The 18,379-nt window shown below is 46.3% G+C and overlaps 1 protein-coding gene across 1 annotated transcript in view; it reads left to right on the top strand.

The window, feature by feature from the left end:
- Nucleotides 1-1,776: 1,776 nt before the first annotated feature.
- LOC142588640 (uncharacterized) overlaps nt 1,777-18,379 on the top strand; it is a 29,538-nt gene continuing 12,935 nt past the window's right edge. Inside the window, exons 1-4 of the mRNA XM_075700468.1 lie at nt 1,777-1,812; nt 3,358-3,507; nt 5,175-5,296; nt 10,551-10,884. Coding sequence (XP_075556583.1) covers nt 1,777-1,812; nt 3,358-3,507; nt 5,175-5,296; nt 10,551-10,884 — 642 coding nt within the window. The remainder of the gene's footprint in view (nt 1,813-3,357; nt 3,508-5,174; nt 5,297-10,550; nt 10,885-18,379) is intronic.

The raw sequence follows: 18,379 nt of genomic DNA, 5'->3' as shown, positions 1-18,379 counted from the left end.
CTCGTTTCACTGAGTGCAGGCGCAACGTTATATATCAGATACCGCTAAGCTGTGGAAAATCGTATATAGGTCAAACGGGACAGCGCTTCAATGAAAGAGCTCGTCAGCACAGCAGTAACCTAAAGATTGGCTATGGGAGTCATTTAGCTGCACACTGTAACAAGTGTCACTGCACCCCCGTATATAAAAAGACAAAATTCATAGGGAAAAGGAAAGGTAAGAGGGAAAGGGAGATAGAGGCTTTTCACATTAGAAAGGAAGGAGATAAATGTGTAAGCACCCCCTCTCTTGCCTTGTCGGGAAAAGAAATAACATTTTTGGATGAAAGATTATAATGTTTCTTGTTTGCAGATGTTTTTGCGACTGGTGTGCGCACGCCTATGCTGAAAAAAGGTATAAATGTCCGGTGAATTTCAAATAAACTTTCAGTCGGCAGTGAGCGCTTGTCTGTGGTATTTGTTTCCTTGTGTCCTCGTCTTTTTTCGCGCTGTTTAACCTCAGCTCTAAGTATGAACCAACTAGCCGTCGTCGAGATCTTACCAGGACTGAAGAAGGACACAAACGACGGGATCGGCTCCTACGTCTCTCGCCGGCTACTCTGTGCATGAGTGAAGAGAGCGGCGGGGAAATGGGGCTCAAAGAGAGGTGACTGTAGCATCGAGGCAGCAGAGTCAGAAGCGCTCCAAAGCTGGAACAGCGGAGGCAAACACGATGCCAGCAAGCGTGCAGGAAACACAAAGCAGGGGGGGGGGGGGGCGGCACGTGACGTCTAAGTGGGCGGAGCAGCGCGCACTCGCCGGCAGCCAATCGCAGCTTCCGCCGTGCTCTGCATCCTCGCTCTCGTGCCACTTAGCCTCCAGCCGTAAGTGGAAAATTTCATGCAAGTAGTTTCCACTTCTTTAAATGCAACGGCCTCCTATATATATTTGTTCAAACGTTCGCTCCTTTTATATTCGCGTAAGAGGTATTTCGAACTATGTTCCAGGGAAATGGCCTCTGTTAAACGGAACAGTGTTCCACAGACCTGCACCTAATATACGGCACATATATTTCCAAGCACCTGTAACTATAACCATGGTTGAATATGTTCGACTTCTAGATAACGGTAATGTCGCTGGAACATATTTCCGCATATTTATTGTTATGTGAATTTGACGAGTAAAAGTTTTTACATATATAACACCGTCTCATTTAAATAACTGGAAAATATACTTGCATAAAGATATATTTGCAAGAAAAATATCTGCAGAGCCGTCCGTATAACATCCGAAACCTAAACTAAGAGTGCAGGCGAAGAAAACAAAGGTTCACTTACCAAATTTCTCTATTAACCCCAGTGACGCAAGACGCACTTCAAAACACTTGCGAAGGCACATTCTCGGAGCGCTGTCGTTTTCATGTTCATGAGAATCTGCGACTCCGCTAAAATGTATTGGTGGCACGTTGCAAAAAAAAAAAAAAGAAACTGCGAGTAAGAGTTAGCCGATGCGCGCAAGTCTTGGTAAGCACATAGGTGAACTGCCGCGTCAGCCCGAAGTATGTGCATCTTGTTCTGCTCCACTCTTCTGCTGAGACTTAATCCGCTTTCTCCTCTCGTTCCGCCCACTTGCACCTTGCGCCAGCGATTTTGCGAACGGCCTCAGAAGCCCGATCGCCTTCGACGGCTTCCCTCTGCGAGTGGTACATCGGCTTTGCGCCGGCCCACCATGCGGTCGTTGAGCACATAGTTTCGTTAACTAATATTGGTACTGCTCATTGTGGCAGGCTATGTAGAAAATGGCCGCCAGTGCCTACAAGAAGAGCTCAAGCTACGTGCGAAGTTTTACTAATAGATGTTTAACGTGCTGACCGTTCATGTCAATTGCGTTAATGTCTAGATAACGTGTCAGTGTCATCCTGTGCCAAATGCGATGGAGTTTGCACGAAATTCATCTTTAATTACAACTTTCAGAATTAAACCACACTTTCATAAGTCCGCCAATATCAACGCTCCCAGTTTCTACAAGTTGCACCAAGTTTGTACTGCGAATATACTAATGGTACATTCGACTGGTCATTGGAGAGCGATGGCAGAGCGCTCTGCTGGTCGTGCAAAATGGCAGTGCACCTTTAATGCACAGACAGAGCACACCAGTAGCAGTTAACATTGTGTGAACGTGCTTATTGCCCCGCTAAAGCTTGTTTAGTCTGTGTAACGGCTTTTGAAGCTTCACACAAGCACCCGGAAACGTCCACTCGAATGTGCCGTAAGTTAAACCACAGTCGGCGTTTGCGAGGAATCATCAAATATATACGAAGGGCGTTATAAAGTACGTATGTTCACTCGCCGTGGTGGCTTAGAAGCTGTGGAATTGCGCTGCTAAGCAGAAGATCGCGGGATCGAATCCCGGCCGCGGCGGCTGCATTTCGATTGCCGCGATATGCAGAAACGCCCGTGAAATCGTGCATTGGCGGCACGTTGGAGAACTCCAGGTGGTCAAAATTAACCCGTAGTCTACCACTACAACGTGCCTCATAATGAGATTGTGGTTTTGGCTCGTAAGATCCCAGAATTTACTGTTAGATGAATGTACATATGTGCAAGGACGTGACCACATGAAAAAGTGAGAATACGCAGATGTATGCGTCGAATCAAGCACGTCTACATGGCCTGTACGAAAACAGATGCAACCTCAGACAATATTTTAACCAGATATCCTGTAGGCAAATGGGAATGTATGTTACGTTAGATCGAGCTCAGAAATGAACACTTACTTTGGCACACACTTCGAAGATGTTTCTGTAGCAAAATAAATGTGTACGCCTTATACTCATCTTTAATTAAGCAGCTTTTTAAAGATTACTCATTTTGTCAGTAAAGTGCTACATATATCTAAAGGTGGTCGGGATTACTGATTACAATTTTTGTTCTTGCACAGCACTGATGATGGTAACATCTAAGCTTGTATTCTGGTGCTCACTGAGTTAGTCAATCCACGGTGACATAAGAATCCTATCAAGCGAACAAAACTCACGTCGGTGGAAACGAGACTCAAAGTGCCAAAATTTATACCAACAAAAATGTGCGAACAAGAACAAAACCCCATCTGTCACGCACCCCTAAAGGAAAAAAAAAAAGCTGTAAAAAGTTTTTCGAACGGTAATGAGGGACGATCGAACAAAATCGACACGAAATACGAACTAAATCAATCGCAATTGCAAATTTCAATACTACGTTACGCAATGTGACAGTAAGAAACGGTGGTCTTTTGAAAAACTTCTTGCATAAGCACTCACTAAAATCTGGAAAAAAAAAACACGAAAAATGAGCACATAACATATTAACTTCATTATCTGTTTCCTTTTGCTTTTTCGCAGACACCGGAAGCCAGAAATGACACAAGAACCGAAGTGACGTCACAAGCGAACAGTCTTCGAGACGGCAGTGCATCCGTTCCGAAGGTATCGTCGTCCGGATGGGACACAGTATACAAACTGCTGTACGAAACGTTCAGCTACCCGGAGGCAGTAAGTTGAGCACCTTTCTATCATATCGACATGTCTGCACATTTCTATGATAGTTGTGCATTATTAAGCGAGTTCCGGATCAAGTGAGACTGCTTTTACAAAATTAATGCCTTATATGACGCTCTTGCGTAAGGGCACGATTTCATGCCCGTGACTGCGTTGTGCCCAGTACTCGTACAGCCCATAGGTATAACGGGCAATGAAGAAAAATAACAAATAAAGACAGTGCAGAACGCGTCTGCTACGAAAACTTATTTGGGCCTAATGTGATATGTGATACTAAATTTCTTTAACTGTTCTAGTTCACAGTAGCTTCAGCGTAAAAAAGTTGTAAGCTGCTTCTAAGCCTAAGAACGACGCAGTACAAGCTTCCAGTATTAAACTCGTCCAAAATGTCCCAATGTTCTTCAACATTTTGTACTGCAACGTACAAATATGAATAACGGACTTGAAAAGCACTTATCGAATTTCTTGCGACGCAAGAGTAAGTCAGCAGTGCTTATTAACAGAGAAACCTTGCAAATGTGACATTTAGGAAATGCTTTCAGTTCTCAGTATCTTCGTACGAAAGACAGCTTTCACGAGGAAGATCTCATACAGTCTAGTGCTTTGTGTCCGGCGATTCAAGGTATTTTAATAGTTCAATGGAATTGAAAAAACTAAATAGTACAATAAAAAAGTACAATAAAAACTACAAAGACAGTGTAAAACCGAAATAAGTAAAGGCTAACATATAAGGTTGGCAAAGTGGAGCTTGCAGGTGAGAGCAAGTATAAAATTACATGTACAAAGACATACAATTGTTTAGTATATTTAGTATAAATATTTTTATAGCTGTCTCATTGTTGTTAGTTCATCAAGCTACGTAAGGAATAAATCGATATTCAAGCGTATGCGCAAGAAACGTGCATAGCAAAAACTGCATAGCAACTTTATCACCATCGCAGGGATGGTATAACATCCTAAGTTGCACGTAAAGACTTATAGTAGAATAAGGACATAGCATTTTGGACAAAGTATGGAGCTTCGTACGAAAATTACCATATATGTAATTGCAGTGCTAGTAGTAAGGTTTAAGAACAGGAAACCCAAATATCGGGGACGTTATCGGCCAAGCATGCGAAAGAGTTTGGCTATTTCAGCGCACAAAGCCGGGGTACGCTGCTTCTATTGGACGTACGAGTATGGCGATCCAGCCAGCATTTAGCACGGTAATGCTAGGCATAGTACATGGTTTATTGCCTAAACTTCTTCCTTCTGGCTTCAAACGACTTTGTAGCTTTGCATATTGGTCACTCTGAACAAAATGCGTTACAAATGCAAAAATTCGCAATTATTATGAATACGTGCAGGCACTTGTCTCCTCGCTGCATTTAAAGAAGCTACGAGGCCTTGAAAAGCGAGAACGACAAAGCGTAATAAATAATGTTGCACCACCGTCTGAAGTCACAAACACGAAGAACAGACAAATCCGCGTATACTGGCCATCGTTTTAATGGTACCCGAACGCTCGGAGCACCCGTGTTCCCTCAAGTAAATTTAGTATGGGAGAGCCTCCAGGTCAAAGTCGATGGTGAGCTCCATTGTGCGGGAACTGCTCTCGGCCGTCACCGTTCTGCTTTCAGCGAGGGCCCTTATACGGAGACGCAATGCGATCGTCCACGCAGAAAGAACTGGAGGCCCTGCTCCCGCTGCCGAGCACCTACCTGACCCGGAAGCAGAGACGAGACAGGAAAGACGACGGCCGGAAAAAGGAACAGGAGCACGCCACGAGGGAACTGACGTACAGGCACGTATAGTGATACGGTTGAGTCGTTTTTACAGGGGGGAAAATAAAAGTAACGCTCCGGGATCGTCTCCGCAGAACCTTGCGAAGGATGGCAGGCGACTGACTCGTGTATACGCGAAAGTTCCGAGATTGCGTCTTGGGGATTTGAGCAGCTGAGATCCTTCTTCCTTCTATTTTCTTTCTTCCTTTGTCTTTCCTCGTGCGCCCTTTAGCGTTGCAGAGAAGAGAGCTTTAGAAGCTCGCACTTCTGCGGATTTTTTTCGAACGGGTGCGCGTGACAGTGGCCTTTGTCTGCTTATATTTCAGTTTCTGCGGCTTACGTTTGTTTTCCTGCTGCCTTTGAGCATCCCGTTAACCGTAAAATGCACTGGTCTGTACGGAGGTAATTTCAGCCGTCACTGTTGTTTAACGCAGGTTGTCTTGTAGTACGGCACGGCCACACTAAAGGCACAGCACGAACAAGTTGTTAAAGGGACACTAAAGGTTACCAAAAAGTCAAGTTAAGGTGATAAAGCAATGCTCTAGAACGTCTAAGGCGTCAATATAATCGCGAACAGAGCTTTAGTAACGGAGAAATTGAGGTAAAGCATGACACGATTTGAGACCCCTCAGCGACATTCCGGTACTAGCCCGATGACGAAAGCACTCCCCATCATAATTTATGTCACTAGTACTCAACTACTCGTATTTAAAAGATCATTTCATTAGATTATAAGACGGAAAAAAATACTACTTCTCTACTTCTATTCGATTCTAAGAAAAAATAACATTTTGACGTTACTCTTGAGTAGTATGGGTGATCGAAATGTTTCGTTTTCGCTCGACTCTGCGCGCTCGACTTAGCGCCGCGCGCGCTTTGGAGTTTCAGTTGTTTCTTTATCGCGTCGTGCTGCGGTTGTCCTGCTGGCTCGCGAAATTTGCATTTGGAACAAGCAGCGAGAATGCCACGTGTCCACGTGATGTTGTGGGATGCGCGAACGGTCCGCGGAACTTGGCCAAGGGCAGTTGCAGCGGCGAATCCAAGGTTACTTATCACTGTGTGCCAACGAATGAACCTCACCGTTCGAAGTGGTTAAGTGCCGTGCCTCTGCCACAGCGCGCTGGCAAAGAGCCGAAAAATCACGTAGTGTGCTCGCTGCACTTTTGTCCACAGGATTACGAGTTCAACGCCGACTTACTGAAGTCGCGTGGGGTGCCTTTCAAAGCAGGCCGTCGTCGTAGTAGTGCTCGTCGACGCCGGCAGCGCGAGCCCTCAAAGCAGGTCACGTTAATCAGTGCTTAAATCGCTGAAATCGAGCCCAGCAGCCAATGTGTTGTTGTCAGGGTCTTCCATTGCAACGAGCGTCAAAGTTGGCGTCATAAAATAAAGAACCAGCTTATCGTCGTGCGCTTTCCCTTCCGCTAGCCACCATAGTTCCGCTTTCGCGCTGCTGCGGCTCTGTCTTGGCTCTTCCTGGCCGCGCGTTTGCGTTTTGTGCAGAAAAGCCGTAGCGCCGTCTGCGGGAACCGCTTTACTCACCGACGGCGCAACTTCACTGACCATGACGTCAATACTCCTCCATCGGAGGGCGGGTGATTTGAACTGCGCTAGAGGTACGCGGACGCTTCAGAACGCATTTTCTCTTAAAATAAGACTCTTCTTCGCACGAAACAAGCGTTTCGAGGTTTCTGGGATGGTGTTTCAACAGTCCACGTTGACTTAATACTAACCTTTAGTGTCCCTTTAAGAAGGCGAAGGGTGTCCACGTTGTAATGATCAAATAACGAGCGTCAAATAATGAGAGAAGAATTCCAGAAGGAAGGAGAAGACATTGCTAGAAGCACTGATGGCAACAATGTCCGGTAAGCGATTTCATTCGAAAAAAAATGTGCGTTGAAAAACAAAATTAAACGCGTCACTTCTGCACATGAATTCCCTTGCATTGTTAATAAGACCTGCTCGTGGAGAGACGTACACTGCTAAAACATCTGATCGGCCCGCTCTATGCCACTTCTAGAAGAATTAAAAAAAAGATATTTTACGAAACCGTCTTAGTATCAATCCGTCTTTTTTTTTTGTGAGAGTGTGTGTGTGCGTGTGTGTGCTTTTCGAGTGTTTTTCATTCGAGGCTTTCATTCACAGTCGACACGTTAACCTTGCTTTAAATTTTGTAAACAAACCTATTGCTAAAGTTTGCATGCTCTAGATTTTGATATCTTTTTAACCATGCACTGATCCCACTGTGCATCGGGCCGCATGGATCGGGATTTATTGCTACAGAAGCTATTCAAAAACGTTTCTCCCGCATTGCCGCACTGAACGTAATACTTTACAGGCTTTGGCTGTGACGTGATGGATATGTCGAGTGTTATAGGATACATTTGAGATTAAAATACGCTTAACTACTTAAAGTCGCTTACAAGACCATGTCGTTGCAATTTATATTTTTGTCACCATAAGCTTACTGCTATCGCTTAGATGACTTCACAGGAATGCACCCCGACCTATTCGAATAGAACTCTTGTTTTGTTTTGTTTTTTAATTCTTCGTCCTGTGCCCTTCACTTGCACCACGTCCGCATATAACTCAACACTGTATTATACGCTCAAGTATATAAAGTTTCGGGGCAATAGCAATCAAACGGACGCTCTAGGCGCATTCGCGCCGATTCGCGCCGCTGGCGTTGACGCCACCGCCGTCGTGCTGTTGCGGTACCACAGACACGAGATTCATTGAGTGTGTGTGACTGCGAAAACTGTGCTGCAAAGAATGCAGCAGATCCAACGAGTTGGAATCTATGTGCAGCAAAGTTTTGAGTGAGTGCATAACGAGCCGAAACATGAATTTGTGTTTATTGCATGTCCGCACAAAGTGACACGGAAGGCTTTATTCAGGCATCGTAAAATTAAATATACGGGGTTTTACGTGCCAAAACCACTTTCTGATTATGAGGCACGCGGTGGTGGAGGGATCCGGGAATTCCGACCCCCTGGGATTCTTTAACGTGCACCTAAATCTAAGTACACGGGTGTTTTCGCATTTCGCCCCCATCGAAATGCGGCCGCCGTGGCCGGAATTCGATCCCGCGACCTCGTGCTTAGCAGCCAAACACCATAGCCACTGAACAACCCCGGTGGGTCTAGGCATTGTTGAGATGCGAATAATGCAATACCGCGGATGCGCAAAGGCGAGCTTTCGGGCTCTTTTTTACAGCGAAGCTGTATACGGCTAGCCGATTTGTCCGTCCGTCGCCTGTACGCGGAAAACCCCTCCGGAGCAACCCCATGCGCACGCGCCAAAGGAAACGAGAAAGAGAGGGGCGCGATTGGCTGCGCCAGTAGTGACGTCGCTGCTCTCCGTCGCAACCAAGCGCGCGCGCAGCAGTTTCTCTACGGGTCCAAAACGGGTAGGCCACACGTGATGTATACGTACTCCTGAGGAGTAGGCAGCTTTCGAACAGCAACTCCGCAGGCAGAACAGGGAACAAGCTCGTCAACGCCATGCTGATGCTGCAGCCCGGGCGCAAGAACATGGCTCGTGCAGCGGAGAGCAAACAGCAACTGCGTACCGAGGATCCGACAGCCTACCAAACCGTCGTTTAATGAACCGTCGGGATTAATCTAGTGATAAACACCAGGGCCGCGCGTTTCAGCTTCGCTGGTTAACCGTCTGTTGGGAGTGCTTGGACGGTGATTTTTTTCGTTATTTCCTTCATTTCATACTGGCTAACACAGAAGGAGCTTGTTCGAGGGCGCTGCATTATAATGCGGCTGAGATCGCAGTCACGTGGCATTCGCCATATTTATCAGGGTTTATTTATCAGTCAGAATGAATCAATACGCAATTAGTACGTCGCGGAAAATGCCGTAATTAGATGTCTCTTGGCTGTGCCTACAAATGCTCATTGACACTTTTATAATTACGATAGTACGTCTCGAGTTAGATAATTAATTACCATTACCTGATTAAATATCAGTAAAGAAAAAATTACTGGCAGCTACTCCACTGTACCGGAAACAATATGCACTACGTTTTCTTCGAGTAACGCATTGCTTGTTTTTTAAATCTTGGTACATGATAGTTAATTGTGACACCCTGTATATATTTGTGACCTCTGCATGCAAGTGATGATGTTTCCAGCCCTAATAAATGTTGTAAATCATTAGAGTCTTTAGCTTTGCTTACTGAAAAGAGGAGCGATACTGAGACGCATATATTTTGCGTGTGCTTCACACGCTGTTGATAAAAGACTGCCGAAGGGGTCACTAAAGTCCACAGGTTTTTCTTTTTCAGGGTCAGAAAAGCATGCAAAGCATTTCGAAGCGAAGTGAACATATAGCAAAATATTCATTCTCTAGGCATTAGCTATCCATACCTCTAGAAATAATTGTTAATTGGCTACATCCTTCTCATTAAAAATATAATAAACTTTGTCCTGTGTGTGTACCTAAATATATAGCATGTGTGCATGGTGCTTACAGTGGAAATTTATAACAATGTTGAAGTGAGAAAATGCGGATGAGGCAGCCACCACTGGTACTTCTAATACGTTTGTACTCCTATCCTCAGGCTTTGCAGGAATAAAGCAAAGTATGAATTAAAATCCGTGCACGTCCGCGCTAAGAATGATGCAGTAAGCTATGAGCCACAATAAAAGTTTACGTGAAAAGGTTGAGGCAAGTCAAAAGAAACCTCAAATGATGTGCGGGATAAAAATCTGGCAATGACACATTAGGTGAGAGTGGGGGGGGGGGGGTGCCTGCGTCGTGGCCGGGGGCGAGGCTCGGGCATTAGCTGTTTACCTGTGCGCGCGTGACACCGTGCTGGTTAATTAGTTAAAACGCGTTGACGGGCTCGTTAGTTTGAATCCACGATAGAATGTGCGAGCGCGACTGAACAAGGACGTAGAAAGAAGCAGACACACAAAGACAGCACTGTCTCCATGTCCCTGTTTCTTTCTGCGTCCTCGTTGAGTGACGCTTACGTATTCGATTTTTACATGAACTAGCATGAGTCAGTAATATGCACCGTCTGCTATTCGTTATATTCGGGCTCGGCTATAAGCGAACACGGTCGCATCTATTACAAACCTGGATATGGATGCTAGGGGAGAGGGAAACAATTACGCAAAGTCAGGGAAGTTGGCCAGGGGAACGTGCAGTTGGTTTACCCTGCCCGGGTAGCCAGCTCTGTCATTGTTGCTTTGCCTTCTCCTTCCGTCAATCTCCCACGGTTGCTGGAGTTTTCAACGTGAATGCGCTGCTGCTCGCGCAGGACGGTGGGCAATGACGAGGGCAGCGGTGACCACCCGAGTGACCCCAAGGACGGCGGCGCGTACGACGAGGGCGGGGATCCTGGTAGCAGCGAGAGCAGCAGCCAGAGCGAGGAGGAGGAAGAGGTTGAGGAGGCGCGCGAATCCGGGGATCCGTACGACGAGGACGATGACGACGATGAGTCGGAAATGGCCGACGACGTCGTCAAACAGAAGGCCGCCTCCTCTTCGACGCCCGCGCCGTCCTCCTCCAAGGCGCGCCGACGCACGGAGCGGTCGGTGCGTGCGACCGGAACCCTGCTTCCGCCTCCCAGGCCGTGGAGAGAGCGCGGGAAGGTGAGCGCGGCTGGACGACTTTATTTCGGTTTTTTTCCTTTCATTGCGATAGCAATTATATGGACACTCCAGGCTCATTTCTGTCGCCGGCGTCGCCGTGAGGTCCCGTATAAAGTCCAAGGGCGATAAAATTGCTGCGCGCCGTATGCTGTATGTGCGAGGGAAAGCGTGCGAGGTTGATCCGGCAATCGCGGCACGCGAGAGAAAAGCGTGGGGGAAGCGCGCCGTCTTCCGTCGCGCGAAAGGTTCCGAGGGGAGGATAGGGAGGGGGGCGAGTTCTACTCCGGGCGGCCCGCGCGTGGCCTCGCGCGCCCTCCCGGGCCGCTGTACCTTGAAAGCCATCTGCCACGGGGACACAGTCCGCCGCGCGCTGCTTTATCGCGAGAAAATCCGGCGCGGGCGTCCCGCGTCAGTCGTTGCTTAGCCTTCCGAGCGGAAGTGCGACTTTCTCTCTTTCTCCCTCTTTGGTTTCTTGTTTTGTGCAGGCGCATATGTGCGTCTGTTTATTTGTGAGGCCGCAGCTGCTGCAGAGCTAAGAGGTGGGAAGTATACTAAGAACGTGACCGCTGCGTTCGGCGTTGGCTTTTTGAACTGCACCAGTTCAGCAATTAATCGAGGACATAGAAACCACCGACCCCTTCGCAACTAGGATATAGAACTGTGCGTTTAGACACACGCAAGATGTCATGTACAGTTGAAAAAAAAAAAAGATTCGAGGTCACCTAAGTACTTCTTTTGAGTTATGACGTATTGATGGGAAACAATTATTATTATTATTATTATTATTATTATTATTATTATTATTATTATTATTATCATCATCATCATCATCATCATCATCATCATCATCATCATCATCATCATAAAGCATTAACGTCGAATCGAACGCCGCTGACCACTCCTTCGAGCTATGAGCATCACGAGCTCGTCGAGCGAGCGCGTTGGGACGCTTGGCGCGTTTTGATTGGGCCTCCGCGGTGCAGTTAGAACTAGACTGTGCTAGATAGAACTCGGTTGGCTGGGACAAGCCGCCGGGGTGGCGCATGCTTTGCAGCGAGGCGCGCGGCGACGAAAAAATACTGCGACGGCGCTGCGATCGAAGTGGATTGGGGCGCATCAAGGTCGCGCCGCTGGAAACCGCTGGCGACACTTCTCGGAAGGGTTATTCGTACTACAACGCACGCTGGTATATGCGTTCAGACCGCTCAAACGGTGTTCACAATTGCATGCAACATGTGTGTATGCCTTTCTGCTCTTTATTTCATTTGTTTTAATGCCGCTCGGCGATTGCTTGTGCATCGCGGCCGCAGTGTCGGCTCACCATGTTATTGTACGGTTCCCTTTGGAGAACAAGTATTTTTCTTGTTCTTCAAGCAGCATGTATCTCTCGTGCGTATTTTGTACGCATATAGTATTGCATCATTAGGTCATGCGAAACGCGGACGGAAGAACATGTAAACTTCTTCCTTGCCGATTCAGACAAACAAAACATATCTGCCCCATCCGGCGCCCTGTACTGCGGCGCCCTGTACTGAGTATAACTACTCTTATAGAAAAAGAAGAAAAAAACTGCAGTGCAAAATTCCGTTCGTGTTTCCGTCTTCCTCGTGTAACAGAATACGGATTAATTGGCACGGGTTCTTTTATTGCGGTCGGACCTCGGACGCCGGAAACAATTGTAGGTAGCTATTATATATGCTAATCTTTGGCCCGCAAGCCGTGTGGAATTTTTCGTCGAATCCATGCTTCACAACAACAACGAAAAAAAAAAAGGCGGCGCGGTCGACTACTTAGTGGCTGTATAGTGGATATCACGTTGCGCTGCTGCAATCGAGCTCACGGTTTCAAACCAGGTCGTGGAATTCCATGGGAACGAAATGGAAAAACACTCGCGTACCTCTGTTCGGGTGCGAAAAAATCACAGGTGGTGAGAACTGAACAGGGTGCCTCATCAATCATATCGCCAGACATAAAATACCAGAATTTGTTTAATAATTAAAACTAAAAAAAAAAGAGGCAGTTGCGTCCTTCGGCTTGTTTCTAGGGTTCTAAACGAAATAAATTATTCTCGAGTCTGATTTCTGAGCAAAACGTGTTACGCTCATCTTATAGTTTACACGTAAATGTAATGCCGTTCCCAAATGTACGTCCGCTCAACTAAGCAGCCTCTGTATTATAAACGGCAGCTTTCAGTTATCCGCTGCGCCGTCATAAGGGGGGCAATAATGAAGCAATTAAAAGAACAATACACCTCACATGCACGTAGAGATGATTGTACATCTGCTGGGTTCCACCACTGTCCAGGACACTAGAGTGTACTGGACAATGGTCGGAGAGGGCCGAGCGGCGCTCTCCCGGTGAGGCGCTGCGCGTGGAAAAATTGTGCGAGGACGCTGAGAGCAAACTGGATTGGGACGGAGACGGGCTTCGCGCTACGTTCAACGTAATTTCGGTGCGGGCGCTTAGGGCGATTGCGAGCGTAGGCTCTTAGAATGGTGCTTTATTTTACCTGCAAATACATGTATTGGCGCCTTTTTGCTATGTATTCCCATTTGAGGAAGGGGTTACACAGTGTGACGTCTTCAGTCTAGCTGTCGTTGTCAAGCGCGTCGTCTGCTATAGCGAGCGCGCGTTCGTAGCGCGGACGCTGGCGGACGCCAAGTTTTAATGTTTTTAATTGCTTCGGTGAGCTCATGCCTATTGTCGGTCGCTAGGAAATGCAGTTTTAGGCAGGAGGACTGCTGTCTTTAGCAGTTTTCTAAATGTAGCACGTAACACGTATCTATATGCAAGATGAAGCTATACGTAAGAAAACTTTATCGATATCGTGTCATTTTAGGCGCGCTTCTTGTTGGTGGGATATTGATCAGGAACAGCGTTCGAAAGAAAACAGTGTTATAGTGAAATAAACCAGGTTTATTAACTGCGTGGCGCGAGGAATGACCAATCCACTTCTATGTAAATGAAAGGGTACATCGACATATATATCCAGGAAATATATGTAAAAGAAACAGTATCAAATATTCTAAATGCACTAATTGAGACGTGATAACTCCCGACCGGAATAACCGTGTTTTCAGTAACACACGCACTTATTAGTGAATACTGCACATAAAACTGTCATTCGCGGGAATAATATCCCTAGCACGCAAACAAAGCTATTATATATATATATATATATTTATATATATATATATATGTATATATATATATATATAATTGTTATTGATATACTGCATGGCGCCCAGAAAAAAGTGAAACACAAATGCGCGCGGCATTTTAGGGCCATTGCAAACATGTATATCTTCTGCCTTTTAAAACCTTTGCCATTTTGCGTCGTTCCTCTTTCGACCTGTTAACGCCTTGAATTAAAAAGTGCAACCGCGTGACAACAAAGAAATTTACTATGTTACCTTTGACTGTTTCTGCGTGCTTAACGCAGCCAAGAATCCTTTTCCGTAACCCTGATCAGTGGCAACACATCCAAAATGTCGTTTTATGAAGCTGATTTGAACAGAAGCAGTCCCTCAATACGTCCTCCAAATAGTTTACAAATTTAAAAAAGAATTATGTAGATCCCATGCACTGTGGGAATCGATGTAAGCGAAGCTTTCTGTGCTGTTTGCTTTGATTGACGATAATTAGCGGTGATGTTAACGGCGAATGTTTAATTTCTTCAGCGTTTTGTTCAACACGAGAGTGGTTGGTTTATGGTAAACGTTTCCTTGCATGCACCGCTGCTGTTTGTCTGCGTAGTACACAACACACAATCAGAGAGGTGTTTGGTTGAGGCGTTCTTGCGCGCTATATATTTCATAATCTCCGAGAGGGTTGAGCATCGTCATTGCCTCACATGGCACATCGCATCGTGGCAGAAGCATTAAACTTGAATTGGATTACGGGGCTGTACGTGCCGAAACCACAATCGGATTATGAGACAAGCCGTAGCGGCGCACACCGGATTAATTTTGGCACCGTGGTGTTCTTCAACGTGTGCCAAAATCAAAGTGGTCGAGCGTTTTTTATTTCTCCCCCGTCGAAATGCGGCTGTCTCGGTGAAATCCACGATCTCGAGCAAATGCCATGTATCCGAAAAGCTATCGCGGCGGGCACAGAAGTGTTGATTTGACGTGCGACCGCTTACGTTGTATCGCCTATAGACCCTGCGGTGCGTTTTAAATAATGCGACTCCAGCTGCTTCTGCACGCTTTCCGTAAGTTGTCCTTTAGACATGTTTTCGTGGTTTTATTTTCAGAAATAGCAGAAACGCACCATACCCTACCTTCATGTTAAGTTTACCCAGCGTTTCCTTGCCTTCTCATGTCACATTTCCCCCCTCCCCACCCCCTTGTATTTGCGTGGGAACTACGAGCGAACAGTGGCAATGTTGTTATTCACTCCTTTCGCGACTGCGCCGGTTCGACCCATTCTCTGCGTCCTCTTCCCCCTCCTCTCTTCCATTTTATCTATATTCCAACAGTGACAGGAAACAAAGCTATAGGAGTGTGCAAACATTCGGGATTTCGAATAAGATGACGCACGCGCAGCCTACCGCCTTTCAAGAGCGAGCCCGCGGTCTACGCGCGGGCATGGCATGGTGGCGCTCCAGAGGGCTCGTATTCTCAACATACCACCCACCTGGGGAGTTGGAGATTTCCTCGGAGAGCGTTGGGTCCCTGTGCAAAGGACCGAGCAGATGACTTTCAGCGTGCAGCTGTGTAGCAGCGTTGTGTGCCGCGCCAACGATTATCCAGAGATGTGGCCAACTCAGTGAGCGCGCAGGGCAGCTTCGAGCGACGGCCTGTGGCATGGAGGCCTTGTCGAGGATGGAACTGCAGTGTACTAGAATTCTAGCACACTCCAGATCAAGCCAGCCCCAGGTGAACCAGCCGAATTTCAGAGAGAAGGAATCAAGGTAGTTATCGGACGCTAATATGGACAACAGTGTTAGGGAAATTATATTGTTATGGAATGATGAAAGAAGAGAGAGAATAAGAAGATCGCGAGACGCTGGCTGCTGCGTGTTGTTGTTGGTCAGCCATCTTGACCACATTGACTTTGCTTGTATATATATACTGTAAATATATTCAGTCTATACTCCCAACATCCCCGTAACAATATTGTACCTATGTACTTAGACTCAATCACGGAGACCGAGGAGTCTTTCTCCGCGGATTGTCTGGCGATCTCCATCAACGTGCCAGCATGCGAAAAGGAGTGGAAACATATAGTCTAATCAAACGGTATATATTTTCTATTCAGATCGTGTTCGACTTCAGAATTCACTGTTAAAAATTATGGAACAGCCTTCTCCCTTCGAATGTAACGCATAACAGCTCTTTTGAAATCTCAAAGGGAGTCATGGCTGCTGCGCAGAGGCGCACCAGTTACGCACGGGTGTTAATAAGTCCTGCTTTTTCGATGGGTGCGAACTGCGAAAGCACCCCCGTACTTAGATTTAGGTGCACGTTAAAGAACGTCAGGGGCTACAAATTATTTTGGAGTCCCCCAGTGCGGCGTGCCTCATAATCAGATCATGGGTATGGCACGTTAAACCCCATAATTAAAAAAGAAATAAGTCCCGATTAAAAGTCCCTAGCTGTCATTCAATATATATAAACGCACCGTTTTGGGGCAGCCTGTAAATCTGCTAACTTGATTCGGGCAAGTCAAAAAAAAATTTTTCACCGGTCTCACCATGTTTGCAATCCACTGAAACTGGGTGCCCCATGTGGTACCACATTTATCTCCAACGAACACTGCAGATCTACATGCACATATCGTTACGCGTATGTGAGGCTTGCCGTTCCTTTAATTGCTTCATTTTTGTCCTTATCATAGTTAACTGGATAACTGAAAACAGCCGTTCATAATGCAGCAGCTGCTTAATTGAGCGGACGTACAGTTGGTAACGGCATATTGCATTTAGCTATGAAATATAAGTGTAACATGTTTTTCGTGGAAATCACACTCGAAAATAATTTAGTTTGTTTACATCCCTAGAAAAAAAGCCGAATGGCGCAGCTACCTTCCCCCCTTCTTTTTGTAAGTTATACAAATCCTTTTTTTTACGTGGTAAAACCACGACATGATTATGAGGCATCCAGTTAGTTTTCGTCACCTGGGGTTCTTTAACGTGCACCTAGAAAGAAGTACACGAGTATTCTTCCATTTCATTCCCATCGAATTCCACGACCTGGATTGAACCCACGAGCTCGGGTTTAACAGCACAACGCCATATTTACTATGTAGCCACTAATTAGGCTACCGTGCTGTTTTTCTTTCTTATTTTTTTTTTGTTGTTGTTTTAGGTATGGACTGGGGAAAAATCCACACGGTTTACGGGCCAAAAGTTGCCATGTGGAATGGCTAACTAAAGCTGTTTTCAGCGCTCGAGGCAGACAGACCGCAATGAACGACCCCGTACAAATTACCATAGAGTTGGTTATATTAACTCTATCCCAATTACTCCGCATTTTGTTACGCGAGGAAGACGGAAGCGTGAATGAAACGTTGCGCTGCAGTTTTTTTTTTTTTTTCTACACAAACGTTTCCCGTAAATCTCGTGGGTACAGGGCGTCAGATATATTTCATTTGTTTGAAGCGGCAAGCCGGGAGGTTACATATGTTCTTTCGTTTGCGTTTCGCATGCTGCTTGAAGAACAAGAAAAATATTCGTTCGCCAAAGGGGACCGTAAAATAACATAGTAGAATGAAAGCCGACACTGCGGTCGCAATGCACGCGCAATCACCGAGCGGCCTTGAAAGGTCAAATAAAGTGTAGAAAGAAAGGAGTTTATTCTTAAGACATAAATACGCGTCATATATAATTACCAACACAATTTGAGCGGTCTGATCGCAAACAGCAGCGCGCGAAGGTGTACGAACGACCCTGCCGGGCAGAATCGCCAGCAGTTTCCAAAGGCGCGACCTTGATGCGGTCCAATCAATTAAAATCCCTCAATCACAAAAAGTAGCGCCAACCACTTCCTTCCCCCTCCGCTCCGCTCCCGCGCTCCGCGCGGCCTCGACAGTGGTGCCGCCTATGCTGGCACTGCCGTAGCAGACGACAATGCGCTATCGATGGAAATCCGCGGAAAAGTTCGTTCTCGAGCCCCGTGGAGCAGTTTTTGAGGCGAGATGTTGCTTCGTCAGTCGGTAACTGGTCTTAATAATGTCCTGTTGGGATTGCGCAATAGAATAGAAAAAATTACCATTATTTAAGGCTTAAAGCACCCGCACGTTGAGCGTTCGTGTTCGTGAAACACGACGCGCATGCACACAGTGTGCTCAAACACACGCATAATTACCGCAGTTCCAGGTTTTGAGTGCGGGAAAGTATGTGTACGTGGTTTCGTAGGTTTTTCATTTATGTAGCTGCAGGATACTTTTGTTCAGCCGACGCATGAGAGATTGCAACTGTCTGGGGCCAGCAACTGGGTTGCTTGGGAACGCCTAGCAACACGGCCACTTCTGCTCTGCGCCTTTCACAGAT

This window comes from Dermacentor variabilis, chromosome 7 (genome assembly GCF_050947875.1).
Source record: "Dermacentor variabilis isolate Ectoservices chromosome 7, ASM5094787v1, whole genome shotgun sequence".
Classification (NCBI taxonomy): Eukaryota; Metazoa; Arthropoda; class Arachnida; order Ixodida; family Ixodidae; genus Dermacentor; species Dermacentor variabilis.
This window is presented reverse-complemented; position numbering and strand designations above follow the sequence as displayed.